Source organism: Cebus imitator, unplaced genomic scaffold, assembly GCF_001604975.1.
Source record: "Cebus imitator isolate Cc_AM_T3 unplaced genomic scaffold, Cebus_imitator-1.0 Scaffold286, whole genome shotgun sequence".
NCBI classification, from domain to species: domain Eukaryota; kingdom Metazoa; phylum Chordata; class Mammalia; order Primates; family Cebidae; genus Cebus; species Cebus imitator.
In genome coordinates, this window is record NW_016107601.1 from 593,717 (window position 1) to 621,591 (window position 27,875).

At 49.2% G+C, this 27,875-nt stretch overlaps 1 protein-coding gene across 2 annotated transcripts in view; it reads left to right on the forward strand.

The window, feature by feature from the left end:
- Positions 1–27,875, forward strand: part of GALNT14 (polypeptide N-acetylgalactosaminyltransferase 14) — a 226,690-nt gene that overhangs the window by 166,155 nt on the left and 32,660 nt on the right. The window contains exons 3-8 of one of the 2 annotated variants that reach the window (XM_017501940.2): positions 5,507–5,605; positions 13,339–13,406; positions 15,830–15,895; positions 16,065–16,186; positions 24,333–24,420; positions 25,250–25,334. In XM_017501940.2, the coding sequence (XP_017357429.1) occupies positions 5,507–5,605; positions 13,339–13,406; positions 15,830–15,895; positions 16,065–16,186; positions 24,333–24,420; positions 25,250–25,334 (528 nt within the window). The remainder of the gene's footprint in view (positions 1–5,506; positions 5,606–13,338; positions 13,407–15,829; positions 15,896–16,064; positions 16,187–24,332; positions 24,421–25,249; positions 25,335–27,875) is intronic. The other variant, XM_037729020.1, reaches the window with a different exon arrangement.

Below are 27,875 nucleotides of genomic sequence, written 5' to 3' on the forward strand. Positions count from 1 at the left end.
TGTGTCCATGTGTTCTCATTGTTTAACGCCCGCCTATGAGTGAGAACATGCGGTGTTTGGTTTTCTGTTCTTGTGTCAGTTTGCTGAGAATGATGGTTTCCAGGTTCATCCATGTCCCTACGAAGGACACGAACTCATTTTTGATGGCTGCATAGTATTCCATAGTGTGTATGTGCCACATTTTCCACATCCAGTCTATCATCAATGGGCATTGGGTTGGTTCCAGGTCTTTGCTATTGTAAACAGTGCACCTCCCTGGAAGCATTTTCAGATCACAAGTGGCACTGAATGCTCCAGAGGTTGGCGGTCCAGGAAGCCCTTGGAGCCCTAGTTTAAGTTGGGGGAAATTGAGAGTCTTGGCTGAGTCATTCATTAAAAATAGAAGAGAAAGAAACATCATGTTAGTGATCAGCTCAGAGGAGCGTGCCTTCCTCATGAGCTGCTGCGGCCATTGGGTCTAGAGACCCCGAGAGTCTGTTTCTGCAGGAGGTGAGGCTGAGACCAGAGACTCCTCCTGGCTCATGGAGACTCTTCAGTGTCCCCCACCCCCACCCTTTCCTGCTCACTGGCTCTTCTTCCAGTAAAACGCTACATCTTTAATAAATTATCAACGTGCTTTCTCGTCTGTCCACCGGCGCCAGAGCTCGGTGTTGGCAGGCTTTTCCATTCCCTCGTGCCCCTAATAGATCTCGCTGTTTGATTAATCTTTTAGATCCCTCCCACAGAAAGCCTGCTGTCTGGGCTGACTCTCACCATGTCCCGCTTGCAGGATTTTTTCTTGGATTCTCAACCTTGTTGCTATCCATCCCCATGCTCATCCCTTGGACCTTGGACCACAGGTGACTCTTGTGTGGGGCTGTAAGGGTTAGGGTTTAGGGTTAGGGTTAGGTGCCTGCCTTGAACCCCGGTGAGTTTACAGGGGAACTGTAGGGACGAGCACTAGATTAGGAGCATTAGATTAAGATGTGGATTTCCCTCACCCCAGTCACTCACCAGGCGTGCCACCTTGAGAGAGATTGAGTCTCAGTTCAGCTCATCTGTGGAGTGGAGGCAGTGGTGAGGGTCTCCTGAGGCAAGGGGTGAGTCCAGGCTCCTGAGTTGTGAGCAGGGGAAAGAGGAGGATCCTGTGAAGCTTTTCGAGGCTGTGAGATGTGGGATGCCACTCCACTGTCTCCCTCCCTGGGCCTGTGCATGCTGGAAGAGCTCATAGGGTACAGCCCTGTTCTTTACCCTGCGGGGACAGAGGCTGGGGATCTCAGAGACCAGGAGGACAGTGGCTCACGCTCCAACCCATGCCTGCTGTGTCAGTAAGGTGGGCCCAGTTTAGAAGCTTGAACTGGGTCATCTCCATGGTCCTTTCCTTTTCTAAACCATGAACTTGTGATTCTAGTCAATGAACTGAACCTGGCTTGAGGCCGACTCAGCCATTCTGTGTGCATGATGATAGCAAGGCTAGCTGCCATTTCCTCAGCACCCTTTAAACACCAGGTGCTTACATGCATCAGCTGTAGTCTTCACAACCAAAACGTGTATTTATCCTCATCTTACAGGGAGCAATCTTGAGACTCAGAGTGGATAAATGACGTGTCCACAGGCACACAGCCGCTTCTCAACATGTCCAGACTCAAATCCAAGCATCAGAGCCCAGATTCTTTTCACTCACATTGATGCTGCATTCTTTGATCTCTCCTCCTCTTACCTCTCAATGCCCCTTACCTGCTTGTGGGATGGGACCCTGAGATCTGGCTCTACCCAGCAAGCAGAGTCATCTGCAGATTTGGGCTGATGCTAAAAATAATAAGTTACTATTTGTCAAGCATCTGTAATCACCTAACATAGTAATAGTCTAAGGGAAAACATCTTCAAGAATTGTTATCTTCATTTTCCAGATGAAGAAACTGAGGCTTGGGAAAGTAACACCAGATGCCCATTGACAATTGAGCCTCAATTACAAAATGGCATTTGTGACATTCCATTCAAATTAACTATGCATATTGAATGTTGACTACAGTCAGAGCTTCCGACAGTTGTGAAAGCATTTAGCAGGAGAGCCTTGGGCCCATTCTGTGTTACAGAGGAGCAGACAGAAAGCTGGAGAGGCGGGTGATAGGCTCAGGGTCCCACAGTTGGTCAGTGGTATCCTGATCCCCCAAGCCAGGATTCTGGGAACTACCTCACCTGGTCTGCAGGTCTAGATCTGTGCCTGGGACTGGGATTCTGTGTCCCATTTCTGTCTGTCCCTCCCACTTCACCCCATGAGATCCAGCATCTCCTCCTCCACAAAACCAGCTTTGCCACCCAGGCAGAGTTATGCCTCTGCCTAATTGTGTGTGAGCACACATCTATGTCACTGTGGTCAATACACCTCCCTTCTCAGCTGGTCCTCCAAGGCAGGACAAATGACTCTGCCCCCAAAGATCTCTAAGGAGATAACTCTAAGTACCACTCTCCCTCCCCGACTTGCCCCTGAGTAACCCTGAGTAACTTGTACCACAAAAGCTGGGGTGTGGGGCCCCTGCCTCCCTGCATGTAGAAAGGGATGCATCCCCAAGGCAGTGCCTGGGTTTTTACCCCACGAGGGGTTTCAGAGCATCTTCCCCCATGGGAGGGACCACAGCCGCCAGGAGCAGCTTTAGGGCCTGGCCATTGACACACCTGGTCCTGGTGGTGGCAGCCTGCTGAGTTGCTCTGCTTGGGCTCTTTTCCTTCACTGCCTCTGATGGAGAGACCAGGAGGCTCTGCTGAGCTCTATGACTTGTTGCCTTTTTTTAGAGAGACAGATGATGACCCTCCTCCCTGATATCCACCTTGTTCCTCTTGGAGCTGACCATGCTGGCTTCCTCCTCTCTGCCTGGGCCTCTCCAAGCCCCTCCATGCTCTCACAGACCTGCCACCTGCCAACTAAGAACCCCCCCCAAGTCCCCCTCAACCCTGGTTCCACCTCAACCACCTAAGAGCAGTGCCCTCCCTCCCCTCAGCTGCTGAGTCAGGTCTGTGTCCAAAGATAAGCAAGACCAAGGTCTCTTCTCACCAGGAGCTGTTTCAAGACATGCCCTTCCCTTTTTATACTGGTCCTCTAATGCACAACAAGTTGCTCCCGATTAAACTGCATGGTGTAAAACAACAAGAATCATTGATTATCTTCACAGTGTCTGTGGGTCAGGAATTCAGAGTGTCTTGGCTGGGTGGTTCTGGCTTAGAGCCATGGAGCTGCAGTTGGAAGTCTGCTGTAGCCGCTGTCATCTGAAGGCTTGACTGGAGCTGCAGACCTATTTCCAAGGTGGCTCATTCATATGGCTGGCAAGTTGGTGCCAGCCTTCAGCAGGTGGCCACAGTTCCTCTCTACCTGGACATCTCTCCACAGACCTGGTTGCTCAAGTGTCCCTATAGCATGGCAGCTGGCATCCCTCCAAGTGGCCAAGGCATAGCTTGCAATGATTTTGTGATTTAACCTTGGGAGTCACACACTGTCACTTCTACCATATTCTATGGGTCATATGAGCTGCCCTGCTTCAGTGAGGGAGGGGCTACACAGGACATAAAACCCAATTGGTGAGGATCAGCGGCAGCCAGCCGGCTGGGAAGTTGGAAAAGGATGTCTTCAGCTGACCTAGGACTGACTGTACTTCCTGATTTACTTTCTCCCTCTCTCCATAAATGGACAACTGTTATACTTAAATCCTGTTCTAGTGATGTAAAGATGGACAAGGCCATGATCTCTTCCCCGGAGGAACTCACAGTCAAGTTAAACAGAGTCTCATCACAAGAACTGCTAGAAAAGAGATACGTATAGAATGATGGCAACCCAAAGGACAGGTCCTTACCAACAGAGGGGACATTTGCTCTGGGTCCTGAAGGTTGAATAAGAGTCCTCAGGTAGAGGAAGGAGAAAGGACATTGCTCCATGCAGAGATAATAGCATGACCCATGGCAGAGAGTTATGGCAGCATAGAATCCTGTGATTTTGAAGGGTCTAGAAGACTGTGATAGGGAGTTTGGACTTCATACATCAGGAACTGCTGGAGGGATTCAAACCAGAGGAAGCCCTGGCAGAGCTATGTGGTGGACAGGACATGATTGACAGGGGCAGAGGCTGGAGGCAGAAAGACAGGTCAGAAAGCTACTGCAGTGCTCCCCTGAGAAAAAAGGACTGAGAGACCATGGGCATGAGAGGAGGGGTGGATCCAGAAGGTGGGGCAGAAAGGACGTAGTGAGAAAATGTCACTGGTGGAGAGGACAGGCTTGAAGGCCAAGGCTTACCTTTTCCATCATCTCTGCTCCTGGGGCTTTCCTTCCCTAACTTTTGACTCCTCCTAATACTTGAGTCCTGAACAGAACTACCTGGCTTTTTCTAAATAAGTTCTCTGGACCAACACTGTGAGCCTTCAGTGTATGCCCCTGTAGAAGAAACTGATCAGAGTTACCTGGGAGGCCAACAAGACATCAGGGCCATTGGCCTAGGACTAAGGATCTTAATGTTTTAGGCCACAGACTTTCTTGAGACTAATGAAAACTATGAACTATGTTTCCAGGAAAAAGAAATGCACATTTGTACACACAGTTTGCAAACAATTTCAGAGGGCTCATGGGTCCCTTGAAGTCCATCCCTGGGTCTCTGAACCCCACATTAAAAGCCGCAGGCCTAGGAAAAAATAGAAAATGAAAAAAAGCAAATATTTGACTCCCCAAAGTCTGTTATTTACTTCCTCTTTTAATATCCCCCCCTCCAATAATTGAACATCCCCTGAAATAGCAAGAAACAGGAGGAAGCATTTACCCAGTGATAGCCCCTGGTGGCACCAGCCTCACTTGGCGGGTTTATTTTCATTATTATAGTAATTTTCAAGCTGCAGGCTACAATTTTCACTTGTAGCGAGGTATTAAATTGAAATTACCCCAGATGTAATTGTCATACAAAATAATCCTGGATACACGGAAGTGAATGCCTTCTCAGGATGGGGCTTTATCACTTATACCAGGGTTTGTGGCTTTGCCTCTCTTACATGCCAGATATAGATGTGTGTTGCAAGGGCCAGGTGTCAACGCAACATGGTAGCCCGAAGCTGTTAGCCCAGAACACAGTGAAGCCTCTGCCAGCTGGAATCTACCTACTGGCCAGTGGCATGGGCAGATGGGCTGAAAGGGCACAGAGTGGGGAGCAGAGCCCAAGACTTGGGGTTGTGTTCATGCCGCTACTAGGAGCCACTGTGCAGTAACTCAGGCATGCAAGAAATACCACACTTATTTTCTGTTTATCACCTCAATTTGTCTCCAAGCCCAGGTTCCCCCAAGGTAGTAGAAAATTCATAGTCATTCTTGTAGCTACTCGGCCGCTCTTAGGGCCAGGTGAAGCCATGGGGTCTTACCTAGTGCTCTGCGGCTGGGGAAGCCCCTCCAGATATCAAGTGTCTGGCATAGGGGTGCCCACCCAGATGCCCTCAGTTCTAGCCTTCCAGATCTGCTTTGCCTGGAAGGTCTCACTTGTCCTGTGCCTTGTCTTCCCCAGATGCACACTGCTGGTGTATTGCACGGACCTTCCGCCCACTAGCATCATCATCACCTTCCACAACGAGGCGCGCTCCACGCTGCTCAGGACCATCCGCAGGTGAGGCAGCCTTGCTCGTCTGTCAGCCAACTCAGGACCAGCACTTGGTAACGGTGTGTCTGCTCTCCAGGTGCTCGGCCCTGTTCTAGGAACACCAGTCATGTCTAACTACGTGCCACGCACTATTCTACATGCCACATGTGTCCTCTCAGTCACTCCTCACATTCCCATAAGGGAGGCTATTATCCCATTTTATAGAAAGACAGGGGCCTGTGGTGTTAGGTAAGGTGCAGAAGGTCAAAAAGAGTAAGTAGAAGAGCCTGCCCCAGAGCCCTGGGCCTCCCCACTGTGCTAGGCTGCATCTAGAGCATGGGTTCTGACTTCCACAACTGAGGAAGGGGCTGAGGCCTTGAGAGGCTGAGTGCACACCCCAGCCCCAGCATCAGGCTGGGGTCAGCACCCAGCACCCTAACTCTCTGCCCTCCCACCCACTTTCCGTGAGCCACGCAAATTGGAACCACCTGCAGCCATCCCTAAGGCTTGCCTTCCTGGCCATCTACCTGCAGTTCCAGCCCCGTTCCCCTCGGGCTTCAGTCCACCCTCAGTGCATCCTCTGGGTCATGTTCTTGCTCTAACAGGTGTATCCTGCTACGATGGCCTCTTGTCTGCATGGGTTTTTGATATGCCCAAGTCCCAGTGCCAGGCCCTAGCAGAACTCCCCTCAGAACATAGACCCACACCCAGAAGACTTATCCAGTAATTCCCCCCCACCACCAGATTCTCCAGAGACCCTGGCTGTTTCATCCCCTTCCCCCATGCCCACCCTCCCCTCCAGAAGTCATCTGCCCTCCTCGCCTTCCCTCAGGCCACCAACCACATCTACCTCTCAGATGGCAATGGCAGCAGCCACTCTCACTCCAGCTCCTGTGTACACATATTCTGTGCACCTCAGCTGCAGAGGTGAGGAGGCCACTGCCATGCCCACTTCACAGCTGAGGAAACTGACACTGGAGATATTAAATCAAGGTCCAGTGTCGCCTAGTCAATGATAGCGAGACAGGATTCCAGTCCTTGCACTCTGATCTCAGAGTCCTCCTCCTTAGCGGCCTGAGTAGGATGAGGCTGGTCCCAGTGGTGGTGGTCAGCATCCTTCAGGGCCAGGACTGCCACAGCCACATCCCACTGCTGAGCAAGAGCCCACAGTACCTCCACGTCCCCATGACACACAGCTCATGAGATCCTCCCGTCCTGCTGAGCAGCACATCAGCTGGTTGATGCCACAGAGAAGGAAGTAAGATGAAACATGGGTCAGAGAGCACACCAAACACAGCAAAATCCCTTACTGTTTCCACCATGCCAGCCACACTTTTCCTGTCTCTCCCAACCCCACAAGGCTGTGGGCAGTGGGAAGTTCCAGGTGATGGGAGCTAAGTCCTTCAGTAGGGTCACCCTGAGGGAAGACACCAAATCTTCAGCTCCACCTGTCACTCATGATGAATGTCCACTGTACACAGTCACCACATCCCTTAGGGACATAGGGAGGAACCTGTCCAGACACACAGTTCTTAGCCTGTTGAAGGGGACAGGCCTGTCTGCTGTTCAGACATCCTTGGCAATGACGGGCTGGCTTCTTCCTCCAGCCATGTGCCCATCCTAGCTTCTGCAATCACCCCAAGAGCCCGCCTGATACAAATTCGATTTCCCAACAAGGTAACAGCTCTTGACAAGAAAATGTTCCAAGTCATTGTCAGGTGTCACTGGGAGTCTCTGGTAGATTAACGATAACGAAGTGCCTGGCTGGTTAAGTGTAAGGACAACAGGGATGGAGGAGGTCCAGTTCTCCTGGGTCTCCTGCGGTGAGGGGAGAAGGAGAGTCTGGGGCGTCCAGGCTGAGAGGACACATGCGGAAGTGGAGGTGGCTGGTTCTGGAGTGCCAGACCACTGCCCGCCATTGTGATCTGCTGGGGCACCAGGGCGGGTTCATGGAGCAGGCCAACTGCAACCTCTGCCTTCCCCACCGCCACGGTGGCTGCTGCACAGGTCATGACTGGGCACTCCTGCCAGATGTTTCCATGAGAACATTTTAGTATCTGAGAGAGGTGTCTCACTTTCCAGGCCGGCCTCTCCCTGCCCATCCTGCAAGAAGCTCTCTGATGCCAGGTGCCTCCGCCCTCTGACACAATCGCACACCTGCACCCCATCAGGGGCTTCCTCTAGGCCCTTCACCGCATATCATGACTCTAGCACTTGCTGCATTTTTCCAGCATATAACCTTCAGTGAGCTCCTTTAGGTCAAGGGCTGGTATTATTCATCCCTTAACCTCCCTATGGCTCAGCTTCCGAATCAAGGAAATGGGAATACTAATCGTACTTACTGCATAGGGTTGACAGGGTTGCTACAGGCTGATTCAGTGAAAGGACTGAGAAATGTGCCTGATACAGAGTAAGCGCTTGATCAAAGAGAAGAGGCTATGGGACACTTCAAAGTGGGCTACACTTGGAGTCGGAAGACCTGAAGTCCAGTCCAAACCCTACCACTTCCTAGCCGTGCGACCCTGGGGCATGTTATTAACTTCATCTGTAAAAAATGATAAAAATATCTTTCATGTTTCTAATTCTATCACATTTCCCACAATAAACTTTCCTCTTGGGAATGTCTCAGACATCTGGGGGCATTACAGTGTCATATGGGGGCTTCTAGTCCCCCCAGGCCTCCCTAACAGTGTTTACGTTCTCGAGGAAACTTGAGCTGCTGTGCACAGACTCTAAGACATGTTTCTTCTCTTCCTGCTGCTCCTCCACCTCTATATGGTGTTAGTGATAATAATAATAATATGACTATGTTAAATGTATCCTGAGTTTTGTGTTCTGCAGAACACATTCCTTCTCTCCAGTTGGAGCCTCATCCTGAGCCCGGCGGGCAGGTGGTGCACGTGGTGAGTACAGAGGAACTAGACCTCAGGTTTCCTGGCTTTCCTGGAGGCACAGCCCAGCTCCCCTGTCTGCTCACCCAGTGGACCACTGCCCCGAGGCCCTGGAACCCTGCACTCTGGGAGGGGTCTCTGGGCCCATTAGCCCCGTACTTTCAGAAGACACCCATGACATGCCAGACAACTTAGCTGAGAGAACCCATTTCCTGCCTCCTAGGAACTTGAGATGTCAGCCAGCCTGAGCTCAGACCCAAGCATGACACACACAAACAGCAAAATGGGGGCCTGAGAGCCCTGTGTGGACAACCAGGAGCTGATATCAAAGCAGGCAGGGTGGAAATGAATGTTAGGGGTGGAGGCAGGAAAGATTACTTCTAGAAACTTCCATGCCTTAAGATTCTATGCCTCCCTTTCACTCCTATCCTGTTGTACAAAAGAATCACTAGCCACTAAGAGGGGTCTGAGTGAAGGGCACATCCTATCTCAGAAGTCAATTAAAGGATCTTCTCTAAGGTACCTTTCCTTGTTAGCTTTCTGGAATTCTGGACAGGCTTTGCTGTCAGCTGTTTTCAACCCTTTCCCGGACCCTCTGGCCCCCTAAGCTCTTGAGTTAGCTGAGTACTAGAAAGGTTCACATGGGGCACTCAGAGCCAGGTGGAGGCTGGATGTCATACCTAGATGATGGGGAGTAGAGAAGCATGACCTTGTTGAATTTGGGGACATTCTCACTTAGAAAACAAGCCCCTAAGAGTGGTTTATCTTGACTCCTGCTGCAGTGAGTCTGCATGTTTATGGAGACCCAGCACTGTCCCCTTCCTCTTGGGGCATCCTTCACCACCACCCCTCACAAGGGGGCTCCGAGGCATGGGCGATGGATCCCTTCATAAGCTGAGTCTTCTCACTGTTGCTCTTTTATAATATCCTAGGTCTAGGGGAGCCATTTCTCACAGTAAGGTGGTTAAGAATTTGGACTCTGGGGCCAGCTTTGCATGGCTCTGCCCTTAACAGCTGCGTGATCATAGGCAAGCAGGTTAGCCTTTCTGCCACAATTTCCTTTTCTGCAAAACAGGGACTGCTAATAATAATGACCTGGCATTATGGTGGAGAAGATCAAATAATTTCAGATAGTCTGGGCACAGTGGTTCACACTTGTAATCCCAGCACTTTGGGGGGCTGAGGAGGGTGGATCACCTGAAATCAGGAGTTCGAGACCACCCTGACAAACATGGTGAAACTCCTTCTCCACTAAAAATACAAAAATTAGCTGGGCATGGTGGCTTGTGCCTGTAATCCCAGCTACTTGGAAAGCCGAGGCAGGAGAATCGCTTGAACCCGGGAGGCAGAGGTTGCAGTGAGCCGAGATTGCGCCATTTCACTGCAGCCTGGGCAACAAGAGTGAACTCCATCGCAATAATAATAATAATAATAATTTCAGATAGGGAAAGGACTTGGAGCAGTGTCTGGCATATATGAGCCTGAGTGGTGACAACAGATGTATAGTGTGAGCCTCCAGCCCTGGCAAACAGCAGTGTTCTAATGCAGTGGCTCTCAAACTTGAGCATGCCTCAGAAGCTCCTGGAGGGCTTATTAAAACACAGTTTCTTGGGCCCCATCTGTAGAAAGTCTAATCCAGTAAGCCTAGAGTGGGGCCGAAAAATTTACATTTCTAACAAGTCTCCAGGTGACGGTGATGCTGCTGGCTCCAGGAGCCTACTTGAGAAAGTTATGCATATTGTTATTATTAGTTTCAATATTATTAATATCAATACCCCCCCCCCACACTCAGAGAGCAGCTGCTGTTGTGCCAGGCACCATGAGCGCCTTTCACACAGCTGAGGAAATTATAGCGCTGAAGGTTCAATACTTACTGAAGTTCTCCCAGCTAGTGAATGGTGGATACAAAGAAACAGTACTTGAACCCAAGTTAAGTCTCACTCCAGAATGACTAAACTCAACTGTCAGCAGGCCATGAGTCTTCATTCTACTGGTATTTATGGAGCGTTTGATAAAACCTGCCTGCATAGAGCACTGTGGAGTTCACAAAGCAATTTCAAATACATTTCCTCATTTCACACGCACAAAAGCCTGTGAAGTAGGTCAAGTATTAATATCGCCTGCTTTTACAAGGAAAATGTAATTACAGGAGGAAATGAAGGCTGGGAGCAAACCGGCGTCTATCTGGTTCAGGATTGTACAGTTAGTGGGTGGTGCAGCCCACCTGGTCTCTGAGCCCACACTGCCCACGTGGCCCTGTGGCCTCTGGGGGTTCCTTGAGGGCCCACAGTTAGGGCGCAGCAGGTATAGAAGCTGCCTGTGTACCTGCCCTCTGGCAGAGAGGTGAGCTGCATAGAGAAGACTCTGTTCTAGAACATCGCAGGCAGGGTGAGAAGAGCACTTATTCCCATGCTAAGGCAGAGTAAGGAAGGGTGTGGGGAAGGCAGCTGGAGTGGGAGTGAGGCCGAGAAGAGCTATCCTGTGCTAGGCCTGGAGGAAAGAGTGGATTTGCTTTGCTGTAGAGGAGGTGGTGAGAGCAAGGGAGGGAGACCTGAGCAACCCCATGAGGTGGAAGGAATGAGAGTGGGTATGCACAAGGGAGGGCCCTGGGGGACCACCAAGGCCAGGCCCGGTCCATTGGACTGGACCTGACCTTTCTTCTGACCACCCAGGTGCCCAGAGCACATGCCCACCTCAGGCCCTCCCAGCTGCAGGCCATGTTTAAGGGGACCCCGCCATCACTCCAATTGTTCTGATTAGAGAAGCAAAAACAAGCCAGGTGTTACTAGGAAATGGTCTAATTAGCACTCACTGCTGACTATTTCTTTCTCTTTTTTCTTTTCTGTTTTAAACCCTGGGCATTTTTTATTCACTAATCATCTCTCAGTTCAACCAGTGCAGAGCCGCACGCGATTTACCTTTTGATGTTTGCAGAAGAGAACTCTTGAATTTCAAAGAGCCGGCAGGGATTTATCGGAATCGAATGCAGAAGCTACAGCCGTAATCAAACCTCATTAGGGGTTATTCTTCCAGCAGGTTTTCCGCTGTCTCCTGCCTCCTTCCCTGATTAGAGGGCTGGTGGTTGTGTTTGTGTGTGTTTTCTTTGGGACGATCATGGTGAACTGTCCCCTTCCACCATCGTCTGGCAGAGGCTGCATCCTTTCTTTCCCCTGCCTGACTCTGAGCTCCCGAAGACAGAGACAGTGTGCTCAGGACTTTGTATTGGGGTTCCTGTCTCCACCTGATACGAGTTGCCATGGTGAGAATCAAGGCTTCATAAATATGGTAGCTCCAGGCTAAGTTCTCTTCCAGGACAGTCTGCATCCTGCATAGCAGGAGTGGTACACTCTAATCAGGGCTCAGGACAGTCCTCCTGGGAGGAGGGCTGCACAGGGTGCCTCCACCTGCACCCCTTCTGAACCCCCTCTCCAACATACATGGCTCTGGGAACCCCATGATGTCTGCTGCAGCCCAGGCATGTTTCTGAGAAGTCACGTGGTTTGGGGTGTTCAGGAGAAGCAGGATCCAGCCATCTCAGTCAGGCCTAAAACCCAGTGTTAACCTTGTCCCTGGGTAGAGATCCATAGCACAGATAGAGTAACAGTCAGTTAGATTCAAAAATCATTAATGCTGCACCAAATAGTCACGATTGCAACCATTTGTTATCAGCAAGTGCCAAATATCATGCTAGGTGTTTTTTATACACTTTCTCCTTTAATTTTCTCAACAGCACTGTGAAGTAAGTACTGCTAGTATCATCCCTGTTTTCTAGATGGGATCCTTTGCTACACAGAGCAGTAGAGTAATGCCCAGGAATACACAGCTTGCAGTAAGTAGCTGCTAGATTGCAAGCTTCTGAAGGGTAGAAGGTGCTTCTCTTCTGTTCATCATCATATGTTCAGCGCTGAGCACATAGTAGGTGTTCAGTAAATATCCCTTGAGGGAATAGTTGTGGGCCAAGGCATTGTGCTGGACTCTGGCAATAAAGAGAGCAATGGGGCAAGGGTCTTGCCCTGGGATATTTCCCGCCAGAGGGGACCACAGGCGGACGAGGTACAAAAACAAACTTCAAGGCTGGGAAGTGAGAAAAGCCATAGGATCAGATATAAACTGCTGCGAGATCCCAGAGGAGGAAGCAATTAATTCTCACTAAGTGGCTTGGAAAGCTATTAGGGAGGAAGTAACATTCAAACTGGTCCTTGTGGGCAGCACAGGGGCATTTCAAGCAGCGGCAGCAGGAGGAGAGAGGCTCTCAGTTATGAATGAGCTTCAGACAGTGGCACTGGGCATGTGATATGGGGAAATGTGGGCCAGCTTCTGACAGCAAAGGTCTTAGGAACGTGCTGAGGATTTGGGATGTAATAGTGAGGAGCCCTGGGGGATTGTCAGTTTATTTATTTGCATTGGCAAAGAGAGTCACACAATCAAAGCTGCATGTCAGAAAGCTCACTCTGGAGACCATAAGCAAGATGGCCTGGGAGAGGCTGGGACAAGTTGAGACTATAAATCAGACAGAAGAGGTTAAATCAGGGTGAGGTATAAGAGGTGAAAGTGATTTGAGTGACATTTTCCAGTCAAGCCAGCGAGTTATTACTGATTTGCTGTGGGGCTTCAAGGGGTGGAAGGGTAGCTGAGGTTAACTCCTGGCCTTCTGTCTGGGTGGCTTTGTGGGTGTTGGAGGCATTCACTAAAACGGAGAAGGCAGACTTACATTCCTGCTGGCTCACAGATAAGCAATGTGACTAGACAAGCCCTTTGGTGCTCTGATTTTTCATTCCTCAAATGCAATGGTGTCCATTTAAAACTCAGGTTAATACATATCCTTTGCCACTAGAAGTCACAATGATGTTTTCTCTTTCCGTCTCGCAGTGTATTAAACCGCACCCCTATGCATCTGATCCGGGAAATCATATTAGTGGATGACTTCAGCAATGACCGTAAGTTGTGTCTCTCACTTGCTCCTTAGACACCAGTGTCTGTTCACAGCCACTGTGCAACAGGCAGAGGTGAGTCCACTGGTTTTCTGGGAATGGGGAAAAGCCCAGATTTGTAATAGGTATGGAAGTCTTTGAGTGTCCGTGGCTGGGCTCATAAGGAGAGAAGCTTTATATCGAAAAAATGATTTCTTGCGTTCTCTGCAATAATCTGCAGTCTGAGCTAAGGCCCTCTTCCTATCATTCCCTGGGAGGCCTGTGTGGGCCCTGTCTTTGGGACCCCCCGTGGGACATCCTGTCACCTGGCCATGACACAATGAGTGCTGCCTTCCAATCTCTCGGCACACCTGCTCATCACCATTTTCTACCTCATTTCCCCCACTTATCCTATCAAAGAACCTGGGTCCCATCCAAACTCACACCAAATCCACTCTCCCCAAGAAAAACATGGGGGTCTTTCCAGAGACTGTATATAGAAATCGAAAGGTACCTGATAGTCAAAGCATTCTAAGAATGAACATATTGGTATTGCCAACACCTCCGCTGAAAGCCATCCTCCCAGGGCCCTGGGTGCAGTTCTGTGCAGTCAGTCAGAGCCAGGCAGAGCACCTGTTCCTGGTGATGAACTGGGGAAAATGGAATGACCGCTATGGACAGCTCCGAGTCCTAGCAGAGTGGAGCCCACCCCACCAGCACTGAGGCTGGAAGCTGGGCGTGGGGAGCCACCCCCACACTGGAGTCTGCTGTACGAAGGCTGGAACCCACACCCACAGCCTCGGAACCTCTGGGGGTGATGTGGAAGTGGGCTGTACACGAGGCCCAGAGTAATGAGATCAAGACCCTGAGTTCTGAAACACGAGGATCTGCTCTCCCTTCCCTAGTGAGGAAGAGCTTAGAGGTGGGCAGACACTTGCCCTGCTTAGGGGTAGCCTAGCACTGAGGCAAGAGAAGGGAGTGCTGCTGGATTCACTTGCAAGCAGAATAGCAGTGCTTACAACATGGACTCTGGAGCCAGACTGCCTAGGTCCAAATCCTAGACCTGTAAATCACTCACTCACTAGCTATGTACCTTGAGTAAATAATCAACCTCATGTGCGTTAGTTTCCTTGTTATAAAACAAAGATAATTATAGTATATACGGTTTATCTAAGGATTAAACATGTTAACACATTTGAAGTACTTAGAATAGTGCCTAGCTTAGAAGCCAGTATAAGTCTTTCCTGTTTTTCTTTAAAATTTAGAGCCAAGCAGGGAGGCCAAGGTCAATAAACTAATAAAGTGAAACCGCAATGGTGGAGCCAAGACACAGAGTTCAGAGCCGGGGAGCTGGTGAACCAAAGGAGTGAGGGAGCAGCAGGCGAGCCAGGGAGTGACAGGGACAAATGCCTGGGATGGGGTCCCCTGCGCGGTGGAGAGCTGAACCAGCTCTGTGTAATGGGAGGCATGCTGAGTGGGACCCTTCCAAAAGCAGGTCTGTGAGCTGAAAGGAAAGTCTAAAATCTCATCTATTCCTGGTTTCCAGCAGTTTTTACCAGACCTACTAAAGTGACCAGGACTCTAATCTCTTGCTTTGAATGGTCTATGAAAAAAGAGAAATGGGGATGGGCAGGGTGACTCACACATGTAATTCTAGCACTTTGGAAGGCCGAGGCGGGTGGATCACCTGAGGTCAGGAGTTCGAGACCAGCCTGGCTAACACGGTGAAACCTCGTCTTTACCAAAAATACAAAAATTACCCGGGCGTGGCAGTACACACCTGTGGTCCCAGCTACTCAGGAGGCTGAGGCAGGAGAATTGCTTGAACCTGGGAGGTGGAAGTTGTAGTGAGCCGAGATTGCGCCACTGAACTCCAACCTGGGCGACAGAGTGAGACTCTGTCTCAAAAAGAAACAAAAAAAAAAAAATGAGAAATGAGATTGTTTGTATTAATAACAAGGATAAATGCTTGAGGGGATGGATACCCCATTCTCCATGATGTGATTATTAGACATTGCATGCCTGTAATAAAACATTTCCTGTGCCCTATAAACATATATATCCGGTACGTGACCATAAAAATTAAAGTTAAAATTTAAATAATTTTTAAAGAGAAAATGACAAAAATGAAAAGAGAAATGTCCCCAGGTGACTAGACCAAGATTTTCCACCTAGAACATTTTCAAGCAAGTATGCAGGTGCCACTGTGTACTGACCAAAGTGGTCCAGTTGAGGCATCTTTGCTCTAGACTGGCCACTTTGTGTAATGACAGCAGTGATTCATTCGCCAGCTCCTCACAGCCTGGAAACACCCTGGAGCACCACACTGCAGTTGGGGACAGTGGGCAGGGCTGCCTCGCCTATCCTTCAGGTTCACCTGCAGTGTACACAGTTGTATCAGGTGAGCCCATCCCCAGGCACTCACTTGGCATAACCTTTTGTCTTTGCAGCTGATGACTGTCAACAGCTCATCAAGTTGCCCAAGGTGAAATGCTTGCGCAATAATGAACGGCAAGGTAGGTCTGTGCTGCTGTGCGAGAGCCTCTGGTGTGAGTCTGGGGGTCCAGGGTGTGATGGTGTGTGTATGTTTGGGTGATCGGGGGAAAAGTTGGGTGGCTTCTCCCTGGTCTCACTGGACAATGGAGTGACAGTAGCACCCACTCGGTGGTTTGTTCCTGACTGCAGGTCTGGTCCGGTCCCGGATTCGGGGTGCTGACATTGCCCAGGGCACTACTCTGACTTTCCTCGACAGCCACTGTGAGGTGAACAGGGACTGGCTCCAGCCTCTGTTGCACAGGGTCAAAGAGGTGAGTGAGGCTGAGGAGCAGGGCTGGGCTTCATGCCCCAACTTTCTCCAGGCTCTCTCTCCAGCTCCTGACTTCACATAAGCACCCCCAGTTCTTCTGGGAGGTGGGCAGAACAGATCGCAGTCCCCATTTTGTGGATGAAGAACTAAGGTAGAGCAGCCTGCGTGAGGTCACATGGCAGTCAGTCCTGGAGCAAGGACTGGGATGTGTTGTGACTGGGACTGTCACCCATAGCAGGCCTGCACTTAGAACAGCTGGGACTTAACATATGCAGTTTCCTGACCAGGAGAAAACTGCCCAGAACTGGTCCTATCGGAGAGCAGAAGATTCCAGAATGGGAATCCTTATGGGTGCCTTTTGTAGAAAGGAGGCAGCAAACTTAACCAGGCTTCATCCCCTAATTCCTGGGGATGGTCTTACTTCTACCCTCACCCAAAGGCTATACCAGACAGGCAGGCTAGATGTTAAGAGACCTGAACTCCTTGACCCTGTTTGCCCTTAAATTACTCTACAATTCGGGATGCTTCATTCCTCCAGTGTCTCAATTACTCCCCAAAAAGTGAAAGGAAATTTAATTTTTCTTATTATTTTATATTCCCCAAAGTCTATCCACTTCCCTGCTGATCTACAGAATGTGTGGTGATCCCAGATGGCAGTATCATTTCAATGGCTGGCACTTGTACTATATGTTCCTCTTCCTGAGTTACTGATTCCTATAGCCATTCTGTGAAGTAGGACTTCAGATATTTTTAATATACCCATTTCACAGAAGAGGAAACAGCCTCAGGGCAATTATATCACTTGGTCTGTTTTTGGGTTTCTTTTGTGTTTTTTTTTTTTTTTGAGTCAGAGTCTCACTCTGTTGCCTGGGCTGGAGTGCAATGGCACGATCTTGGCCCACTGCAACTTCCACCTCCTGGGTTCAAGCAATTCTCCTGCCTCAGCCTCCCAAGTAGCTGGGATTACAGGTGCACGTCACCACGCCCAGCTAATTTTTTCTTTAATTTTAGTAGAGCAGGGTTTCACCATGTTGGCCAGGCTGGTCTCCAACTCCTGACCTCATAATCCGCCTGCCTCGCCCTCCACCAGAATGCTGGGATTAGAGGCATGAGCCATTGCGCCTGGCCGGTCTGTTTTTTAGTCAGTACCACCAGCACCAGAACCCCAGCATTGCCTCAACAGTGTCTTCTCTGTGCTGTGGTTATTTCCTGTTCACTCTTCATGGTAGCTCTTTGACTCCTCCCTGCATAATGACAGTGTTGAGAGGATGAAAGAATCAAGCTGTGTTCATCTGCTCAGAAGAAAACAAGGAAATCCTTCCCCACATTGTTCATTCCAATGAGAGAACCTCAGTGGGTTTACAAAGTCTGTCACATGTTAAGACCCCTCATTAACCCTTTTCTCTGAGATTGGGAGGGCGTATCATCCACTTAGTGTTATTTAGAAAAATCTCCTCTCCGGAATCACTTGAACCTAGGAGGTGAAGGTTGCAGTGAGCCGAGATAGTGCCATTGCACCTCAGCCTGGTCAATAAGAGCAAAACTCTGTCTCAAAAAAAAAAAAAACTTCTCTCCCACTCTTTTTTGACATCACCTACTCTTCCATCACCTAGGCAAAGAGGTCTGGATTGGGAAATGCACCCTTCCAAATGCACCCCTCCCTTCATGCTCTCTTCTGCAGTCCATTGTCCCTGGACATGCCCTGACATTCCCATTGCACCAGCTCTGACCAAGCCCTTCCCATCCCTGGATGCCCATCACCTCCTCTCCATAAACCCACTTGCTCTTTGGGGCCGCGTCTGCAGCTCCCCTCATCTAGAAAGACTTTCCTGACTGCCTGACCAGCTAGGGTCACTCCTGGCAGTCATTGCCCCCTTAGCCCACCATTTCCTCTTCTGGGTTTAGTCCTCTGCCTCCCCTAATAGCTTACAAATCCAATGGGGGCACCAGTGCCTCCTTGTGGCCACCCTGCCTGTCAGAGAGTAGATGTTCAGTGTTGAGAAATGATAATAAAAAAACAGAGGCCATGGGGAGACACTATGGTTGGAAGAGGAGGAAGAAAAGAGGAGCTGAGGTCCAGGGCACGCTACAGTGCACACTTGGCACTTCCGTCCCGTCCCCTCCTCAAGCTGTTCACTCCTCGGGACCTCTGCCTCTGACAAGACCCCTTCCCCTCTCAGTTTGCGGGCCATGCACCCTGGAACTGAAGTTCATGGGGCCCCAGGTCGCCTTGGATGTTGGGGGCTGCTAGGTGAGGTCATGGTAGGCCTGGCCCCAGGGACTCTCTGCCCGGAGCTGTGCCCAGGCCTCTCTGGATGCAGCTGCCACAGCAGTGGACTCAGTCCCCATGGCTGCTGTCCTCAAATTGACTTTATATGAGTGTGCGTGTGTGTGTGCACACGTGTGTGTGTTGTGTGTTGTGTTGTAAAAGACATATAATGAAAGTTACCATTTTAACGTTTTAAAAGTGAGCAATTCAGTAATTTTAGTATATTCACAGGGTTGTGCAATCTTCATCACAACTTAATTTTAAAAGTTTTCATCACCCACAAAGGAAAAATTTGTATCACCCCAAAAGGAAACCTCATACCCATTGGCAATCACTCACTCCTCATTCTTCTCTTCTCCCAGCCCCTGGCCACTGCTAGTCTGCTTTCTGTCTCAATGGATTTGCCAGTGGTAGATATTTCATATAAATGGAATCATACAACATGGGGCCTTTTGATCCTGGTTCCTTTCACTTAACATATCTTTGGGCTTTATCCATGTTGTAGCATGTATTAGCATTCATTTGCATGGGGAATAATATTCCATGGCATGTGTACACCAAATTTTGTTTATCCATCCATCCATTGATGAACATTTGAGTCATTTCCACTTTTTACCTTTGTGAATAGCACTGTTATAAATATTTGTATACAAGTTTTTGTTTGGGTCCCTGTTTTCAATTATTTAGGGTTTATATGTGAATTGCTGCTGGCTCATATGGTAATTTGTTGCTTAACCTGCAGGGACCCCCAGGCTGATATTGTCCCTGCAGAATGTGTTAAGGAAGCCTTACTTTCCTTGGGCAGTTAATGAACCTGTGAAGCCCTTTCCATCCCAGTGGCCCCAAGTTCATCTCAGAAACCCTCTCTGAAAAATGCTCTCGTTTCTGTATCCACGGCCAGCCTTACCTGCTGGTCTGGCGAAGGCTTCATCTCTTCCTTTCTGAATGTGAGCAATGTCTGCCTGCTACCAATGCTCCTTCTCCTCTGGGAGTCATTCAGTCTCAAGACTGAGCTCAGCCTCCTAAGCTAAACTTCTGGGTCCTCACCACTATCTGAGCTAAAGCTTTTGTAGCAAAGAGATTAGTCAGACAAACCTAGGAGCTATGGTCCAGCTCTCACCCTCCCAGGTCTCCAGCGGCCTTCTGGGCTGCAGGGGTTTTTGCAAAGACTCTGACTGTTAATGGCCTGGAACAGTTCCTCTGGGCCAGCCAGCCCTTTGGGGACAGGGAGTGAGGGCGTGCGTCAGCCTGTATTTCCTCGTGTCTTTGTATGTGTCTTGTCTCAGAGAACATGATTTGATCCTGTGAGTGGAAGTGGAAATTTTAAGCTGTAATTGGAGTTTGAGATTTTCAAAAATAGAAAGAGATAAGAAAGAGGCTGGGCTTCAGCTGTCATCCGCTGTCCTCAGCTGGTGTTTTCCACATTGAAAACCTCCCCAATTTTCCTTCTTTCCCTTTCAATTACATGATGATACTTGAAACAAGTACCAAGTTGGGGTTTTTTTTAAAAACATAAGCTTATGTTTTTTCACCCTCCTTATCCACATAGTTCTTTAGTAGGAAAAAAAGATTTTAAGAAATTTCAATCTTGGTAAAGCATTTGGTAAATTTATAAAAATCATAGCTTACATATTCTTCAAAGCCTTCTCACATGCTTTTCTCTCTTGTTTTCTCATAAAAGCCCAGTGAGAGAGGCAGGAGGATAGTTTTGCAAATAATAATTTGTCTTTCTTTTGTAGATGAAGAAACAGAGTCCCTAGAGCTGGCTGATTTACTTAAGGTCACACATATTCTAGATGCAGAATCAGAATGGGAACCTAGGAGTCCTACCAACTCAGGTGTCCTTGTCTTTGCCCTACAGTGTCACCTCCTTGAGGACTCCTCCCTGTGTTCCTCACCCCTCCCTTCAGGTCAGCTGAGAGGCCCCCAGGCTCTGTGTCTATACCCACATCAGAACCATCTACTCACCCGTCCTAATCTTCCCTAGACTGTGAGGTCTTACTCATCTTTGTATTTGCCAGGATTCCTAATCTTTGTATCTGCCAGGTCCTTGGGAGTACTGGTTGATCACAGGAGTGGATGTCTCTAGGAGCTTTCTGATTGCCCATTCACAATGTGGTTTTAATTACATGACTCAGTGGAGAAACGAGAGGCCTGATGGCAGGGGTGATGGACAGCCATGGGCTGATGCATTCAGCCTCTTATAGCTGCTCCTGGCTGGCTAGGAGTGGGGGTGGAGGGTAGGGGGCTTGGATTTGCTTGGGGGAGGTGAGAGGAGGAAGTGTGGTCCAGGATCTGCCAGGGTTCCATCAACTGCCTGCTTGAGCCTAAGCATGGACCTTGCTGTAAAGCTATAGCCTGCTGGGGCATGCACACACAGAGCTCAGTGTACCTCGGTGCTTTAATTGAGAGTCTCTCCATCCTCCAGCCTGCAGGAGGAGAAGCCATCTTGTTCAGCTATAATTGACCCACCTGCTTGCTGGCAGCACTGACACAGTGTCCTCAGAGGGAGCTAATAGATGCTCTCTTTTAGCCAGCACAGATTAAACACCTGCTGCCTACCAGGCTTTGGGCTGGGGCTGAGGGATACAAAAGCGGAGCAGGTACTGACCTTCCAGGGCACTCAGAGGGGTCATATCCTGGCTTTGGTGACTCATTTATAAAGCCTCTTGCAGGCTTATTCAAGGTCATAGCTTTACACGTACTTAGCACCAAATATTTCTTACTACCTGTCTGGCCTCCAAGACTCTCAGCCAAGCAGATGCCACAACTGAGCTATGACAGGAATAATAGGACAGAAACCCTCAGAGCTTATAGGAGGAGTGCACCAGAGCCGATTGCAGCCCTGGAGCAGGGCTCACGCATGGCTTCTGGGTAAGTCTGTGACCAAAGTAAGCAACCAGAATTTTATTTTCCATTGCAGTTTTTAAATATTGGGGAAAGATTATTTTTAAGTCAAAGCAAAACAGGATTGCAGTTTGGGGGTCCCTAAGACCACCCTCGGGTTTAATAATTTGCTACAAGGACTGAGAACTCAGCAAAATTGTTAGAATCATGGTTATGGCTTAACTACAGTGAAAGGATACAGATTAAAATCAACAGTGGGTAAGGTGCACAGGAAGTGTCCAGGCACACGCTTCCACTTCTCCTTTCCTGGTAGGTTCTGCAGACACCACTTAATTCTCCTAGCAACATCACAGAGTATTGCCAAAGAGGAAAGCTCCCCCAAGCCTCGGTATTCAGAGTTTTTATTGGGGATCAGTAAATAGACATGGCTGACGACATTCATGGTCTCCACGCCTTTCCAGAGGTCAAGTTGAATTGGTACTACACGGCCCATAACCATAAACCACATTGCTAGCATAGATTAGCTCATGTAGCCTGTGGCCCCAGGTAAACAAAGACTCTTCTAGGCAGGACATTCCAAGGGGTTAGAGGTTACCTCCCAGGAGCTGGACAAGGCCAAACATCTTTGGGCATGGTTAATCCTTTATTGCAAAAGAGTCACAGAAGGACCTAGTACAGCTGCAGAGGCCCCAAAGCTCAAAGGAAAGGCAAAACCAAGACTGTCAGACATACAGAAGATATGTCTGAACTTCTGAAGTCATTTCAGAATTCAAGGAACGACTGTGTATGTATTTGTGTATATATTTGGGTGCACGTCCAGGTATTTGTGTGGGATGGTGGTGTGTGTGCCTGCAATATGTATCCATGTGTCCTGTTGACATATCCACAGACACACAATGACAGTGGCCCAAGAGCCCCAGAGGAACTGTGGCAGCTGGGCAGGTGCAGTGCTGATTTTGAATGAACCATCTGTGACATCCCAGAGGTAGAAGCAATGCATTGAAAATGAGCATTTCTTTCCATGTGGGCCAATTGGTTTTCAGAGGCACCTTGTTACTGTCAGAATGAGTCACATGTGGGAGGCTGAGGGCCAAATTAAGTCTGTGAACTTAAAATCAGGCACTCAGTGAATCTAGAGTTTAAAATAAGAAGGCAGCCTCATTTGGGGGAAAGATTGAACCAGGAAATTAAACGGCTTCAAGGAGAAACAGGGGTTCCTGCCTGTGCTGGCCGAAGGGTGGTGGCTGCAGAGGATTGGAAAAGCAGTCCCGCCTGGCTCCCAGGGACCTGCTGGTTTTGATGGGCAGCCTGATTCCCATTTAGCTGTTCAAAAGTTTCTGTGTTCACAGCTCATTGACACCTCTCTGGGCAATGTGGGGAGTTTTCCTCACTGTACATCAGGTACAGGGCTACCCACCCGGAAATGAGAAATTTGAAAAGATACATATACAGTGGCCCCAGGAGCTGGTGACTTGGGCTTGCATATTTTGAAAATGTTTCCTGCGTGATTTTGATGCTATAGATGGGGTGGCCTGAGGGAAGTATCAAGTAATGAGGCTGGAAAGCTAGAGACAGGCCTGTTCTTGATGGTCTGGGATGCTATGCTAAGGAGTTTGTACTTTATCTTAGAGGCAGTTAAAGTTTGTAGCAGCTGAGTGGCTGAGTCAGATTTGCAAATCGGAAAGACAACTTTGGCAACCATATGTAGAATAAAAGGAGAAGAGCAGGAGATAGAGTGGAGTTGGGTTTAGGAGACCATTGCAGTACTCCAGGCTTGAGGGGATGGAGGAGAGGCAGGCTGAACTCGAAGAGCAGTTTTAGAGTTAGAACCACCAGGATTTGTTCTGGTTGATGGGCTCGGTGAAGCTTCTTCATTTTGTGCTGCGGAGAGGGGAGACAGGTGATGATTCTGTTAACAGAAATAGGGAACTTAAGGAAGGGAGCATGTTTGAGGAGAAGACAATAAAGCCAACCTTCGAAGGGTGAGTGAAATTCACTTGGAGGTGGCCAATGGCATATTGTATCTGAGCCTGGAAGCTAAGAGGACAGTCGGGGCCTGGTACAAATTTGTGAATATTCATCTGCAGGGGACAATTAAAGTTAGGACTCAGAGATGCTATTCATCAACTTTTCCATGAACCACAGGCCTAGAATGAAGCACCGTGGGTGTACGGTTTTGCTTCTTGGGGCTGCAGTCTTGGGGTCGCCTTCCCAGCTGTATTAGTCCATTCTTGCATTGCTATAAAGAAATACCTAAGGCTGGGTAATTTATTTTAAAAATGAGCTTAATTGGCTCATGGTTCCACAGGCTGTACCAGAGGCATGATGCCGGCATCTGCTGAGCTTCTGGGAAGACCTCAGGAAACTTACAATCATGGCAGAAGGTGAAGGGGGAGCAGGCTCATCACATAGCCAGAGCAAGAGCGACAGACAAAATGCGAGGGGAGGTGCCGCACACTTTTAAACAACTAAATCTTGTGAGAAGAACTCACTCACTATCACCAGAACAGCACCAAGGGGATGGTGCTAAACTGTTTGTGAGAAATCCACCCCCATGATCGAGTCACCTTCCAACAGGCCCCACCTTCAACACTGGGGACTGCAGTTTGACATGAGATTTGACTGGGGACAGAGGTCCAAACCGTTTCAACAGCTGACCATGTCCTCTGTCTCCTAGAGCCTCACTAATAGTGATGGACTTCTGGAGCCCCTTCTTCTCAATTTCCCCTTTCTGAGTGTGCAGTACTCCCCAGCCAGCCTCCACCATGTCCACTGTTCTTAGATGGCCACTGTGGCAGGGAGGTCCCAGTGGTCAAGGAAAACCTCTTTGCACTTTAGGCATCAGAACTGGAGAGGTCCCAGTGTCCAGCACCCCATTTTATAGATGGAAAAATTAAGATCCAGAGATGAAAGGGCTCCATCAAGGCCACAGAACCCACCTCTGGCACTACCCTCACAAGGCCATCCCAAGCTCCCTGACTCCCAGCTGGGCTCCTCTCCATAAGCTGAGTGCGGGTCTGTTGTCTTACAGGACTACACGCGGGTAGTATGCCCTGTGATTGATATTATTAACCTGGACACCTTCACCTACATTGAGTCTGCCTCGGAGCTCAGAGGAGGTGAGTCAGGCTGACACCTCCTCCCCAGTAAGGACTTTCATTTACTCCTAATCATTGCTTTCAAGCGGGTAGAGTGAAGGAAAATCTCTTAGTGGCTTGTCGAGAATGCTCATCCTTCAACCTGCACTATAATTAGCTTAGCTTGGCCCTTACCACCAGGGCTGTGGAAGGAAGGGCTAGAGGGTGGGCAGGATGCTCCCAGCACCCAGAGCTCCAGCTCTAAGACAGGGCTTACCCCAGGGCCCAATAACATGATGAGAGCAAGGGTTTCCTAGCTACATGGGGCCTGATGCCAGCAACAGGCACCACCTTCTCCTAGAGACATGTGATTATTCTGTTAACAGAAGTATGAACCCCTAGGGAAGGGAGCATGTCTGGGGAGACCCACCCCAGCTCTCCACACAGAGCCCACTGTTGCCCACACTGCAAGAATGAATTTTAGTTGGCTCAGGTAGTCTAAGAGCCTCTCACAAACCTCCTGCTCACACCTTCCTGAGACTTAGGTCCAAGGGCCACATTCCATGACTGTCCATTCTATCACCCTCAGGCCCTACCCCTAGGCTTTTTATCCTCCACCCTTCATTTCTAACCCTACACAACAGAGAAGGATCAGAGAAGCAGTCATGAGTAGAGGAAGAGCAGGAAGCTGTGAAGGGAGCTTTGGCAACCATGCTGCTGATCAGCCTAGGAAAACCTATAATATCAGGGACCAGAGTCTTTGAGACCTGCCTCTCCAGGACCCGGGTACATTCATGACTTTCTGGAAAAGGCACAGAATGAGCAAGTGCTTTTGAGAGACCAAAGCAGCTGGGTTCATGCTGTGTTGTAGGGTTTGACTGGAGCCTCCACTTCCAGTGGGAGCAGCTGTCTCCAGAGCAGAAGGCTCGACGCCTGGACCCCACGGAGCCCATCAGGTAAGTGAGAAAGGTCCATGCAGGGGTGGGCGGACCATCACCACTGGGTCCTGTCGAGTGTAGAGATGTGCTCAATATCAGATGTCAAAGCATTGAGCAGACAAAGGGAGCCTTTTGCCACACCGTCTCCACTTTTGCCTTTATTTTAGGAGGTTTCCATCCTCTTGGGGACTTCTAACTAAGGGGATGGGGACTGGCAGAAGTGTGTGCTGAGGTGTGCTGCCCACCCTCACGCATGCCATGATGTCCTTGTGCCTCCTGCTAATGTTGGAGTCCAACATTGGCTGAGTGGTCCCATTGGGCTTCTAGCAAGGGGAATGTTGGTCCTTTAGGGCCAGGAGCAAAGTCCCAGGGTCATGGGTACCTGGATTCAGCCCAGGGAGGTTGAGTCAGCTGCTGCTATAAGTGGAGGCAACATTAAGGCCACTGTGATGTATTCATAAGCACAGCTGCCCTGTTGTGTGCAGGAACACGACAGTAGCATGAACTCTGGCAGCTTTGCCAGGCTGTGGATGGCTTTGTCCTGACCCACAATCTCTCCTCCAGGCACCTCTGTGATCCCAGCATATGGTGGCTAGGGGTTTGCACTGGGCCTGGGGACCAACTGAGGGCTTGGGGTGGAATAGAGCATAGTGGTCACCACACAGAGGAGCTTGTGATCTCAGCATCAAGAGTGATGGACTTGGTATCCTACCTACTAGATAGTAAACCCGTCCCAGGCCTCTTGGGAATATTTAAGCTAAAGCAAGTCTGCCTCAGGTGGGGCAGCAGGAGGATAAGAAGTGCATGGTTAGATATAGAGGCCATTGGATTTCTCAGTCCAGCAACTTAGGGATGCCCAGGAATAGTCAAGGGCATCTCTGTGTCTCTGGCACTGCCACATAGTAAATATTTCATCAGTTTTGTTTCATTGCCTTAAATCAAACCGAGGACCAAAAGGGCTAGCAAGAACTAAGAATGGGACTATGAATGGTAAGCTACCAGATGGGGGTGGGGACTCTGAGAAGTCTACTCTGGGGCAGGACCTTGGTCTCATCTACCTGATGGCCCCTCCTTGCTCCTCCAGGTTTCTTTATTTGGAGAGATACCAAGAGGGAGACTAAAGCCAGATGGTACCTGGGACAAAGTCCTTCATTTCTAAAGGGAGAGGGAGGAGGAGCTTCTTCCCATGCTGAGCATCACACAGCTCACATCAGCTCCTCACCAGGGGCAGTACATGGTGTGGGCATGGGAAGAGCAAGGGGTCAAGGTGATGATGTGCAGCTCCCATGGGGTTTTCCTGCCTCTGTCCCAGGGGAGGCATCCTCAGGACAGGTTCTCTTCTTGTGGGATACCTCTGCTCATCAGGGAGCCCTTATTTCCCAGGATGAAGCCAGTTCTCAGGAAACAGCAGGATGTGGCAGCATCTGGAGACCTGGGCTTCTGACCATCTGTCCATCAATTACTTGTTTGATATGGAAGAAAACTCCCTTCACCCTCTGGATCCACTGAATGGGGCCAGGTCTCTGAGGGCTTGCCCAGCTACCAACCACTGATAATTAGCTTGGAATCTGCTCCGCTCCTGCCTTCTTGGTAGCTCCTTTTCAGGCATTTCTCTGGTATCTCTCCAGAGAAGGTTGGGGGCTGGGGCCAAGAAAGGGGAAAAAAAAAGATGAGGGTATGTGAGTTTGATAGAGCTGCTGTAACCGCGTACCACACCCAGGGCTGCTTAAACAACAGAAATGTATTGTCCCGCAGTTCTGGAGGAGAGGTCTGAGATCAAAGTGTCCACAGGATTGGTTCCTTCTGAGGGCTATTCTAGGCCTCTCTCCTTGGCCGGTAGATGGCCGTCTCTTCACTATATTCACATCCTCTTTTTGTGTGTCTGTCTCTGAGTCCAAATTTCCCTTTTTTATTAGGACACTAGTCATACCTCATTTTAACTTGATTACCTTTGTAAAGACCTTGCCTCCTATTACAGCCACATTCTAAGATACAGGGAGTTAGGACTCCAGTGTATCTTTTTAAGAAGGAATTCAACCAATAACGAAGGCATAAAGAGGAAAAAAAAAGGAGAGCCCAGTTTCAGGAAATGAATGTGCTGCTACCAGGGCTGCCTCAGCTTCTCTCCTCTGTGTGGTCAGCATCCCACTGTCCCTTCTCCCAAAAACAGAGCTCCCAAGAGAGCCCTGCTGTGCAGAGCCTGTGGGAGAGGCTGGGGAAAGAACCTCCCTAGGTCATCAGAATAACTGGGGTCCTAAGTGAGCTCTGTGTCCCCATGGGAGGTATGCTAATGAGTGAATTTGCCTGTCTGCAAGGTCAGGAAATTTGCAATCACGGGGGAAAACCCTGTCGCTCGTTCTCATTTTAGGTAACTGGAAAATGTATTGTCCTTTCTCGAGAGGAAGAGAAATGGGAATAAAATGGAGTTTTCTTTTCTTTTTTTTTTTCTTTTCCATTTATTTTGTTGCATTTTAGGTTTTGGGGTATATGTGAAGAACATGCAAGATTGTTGCATAGGTACACACGTGGCAGTGTGATTTGCTGCCTTCCTCCCCATCA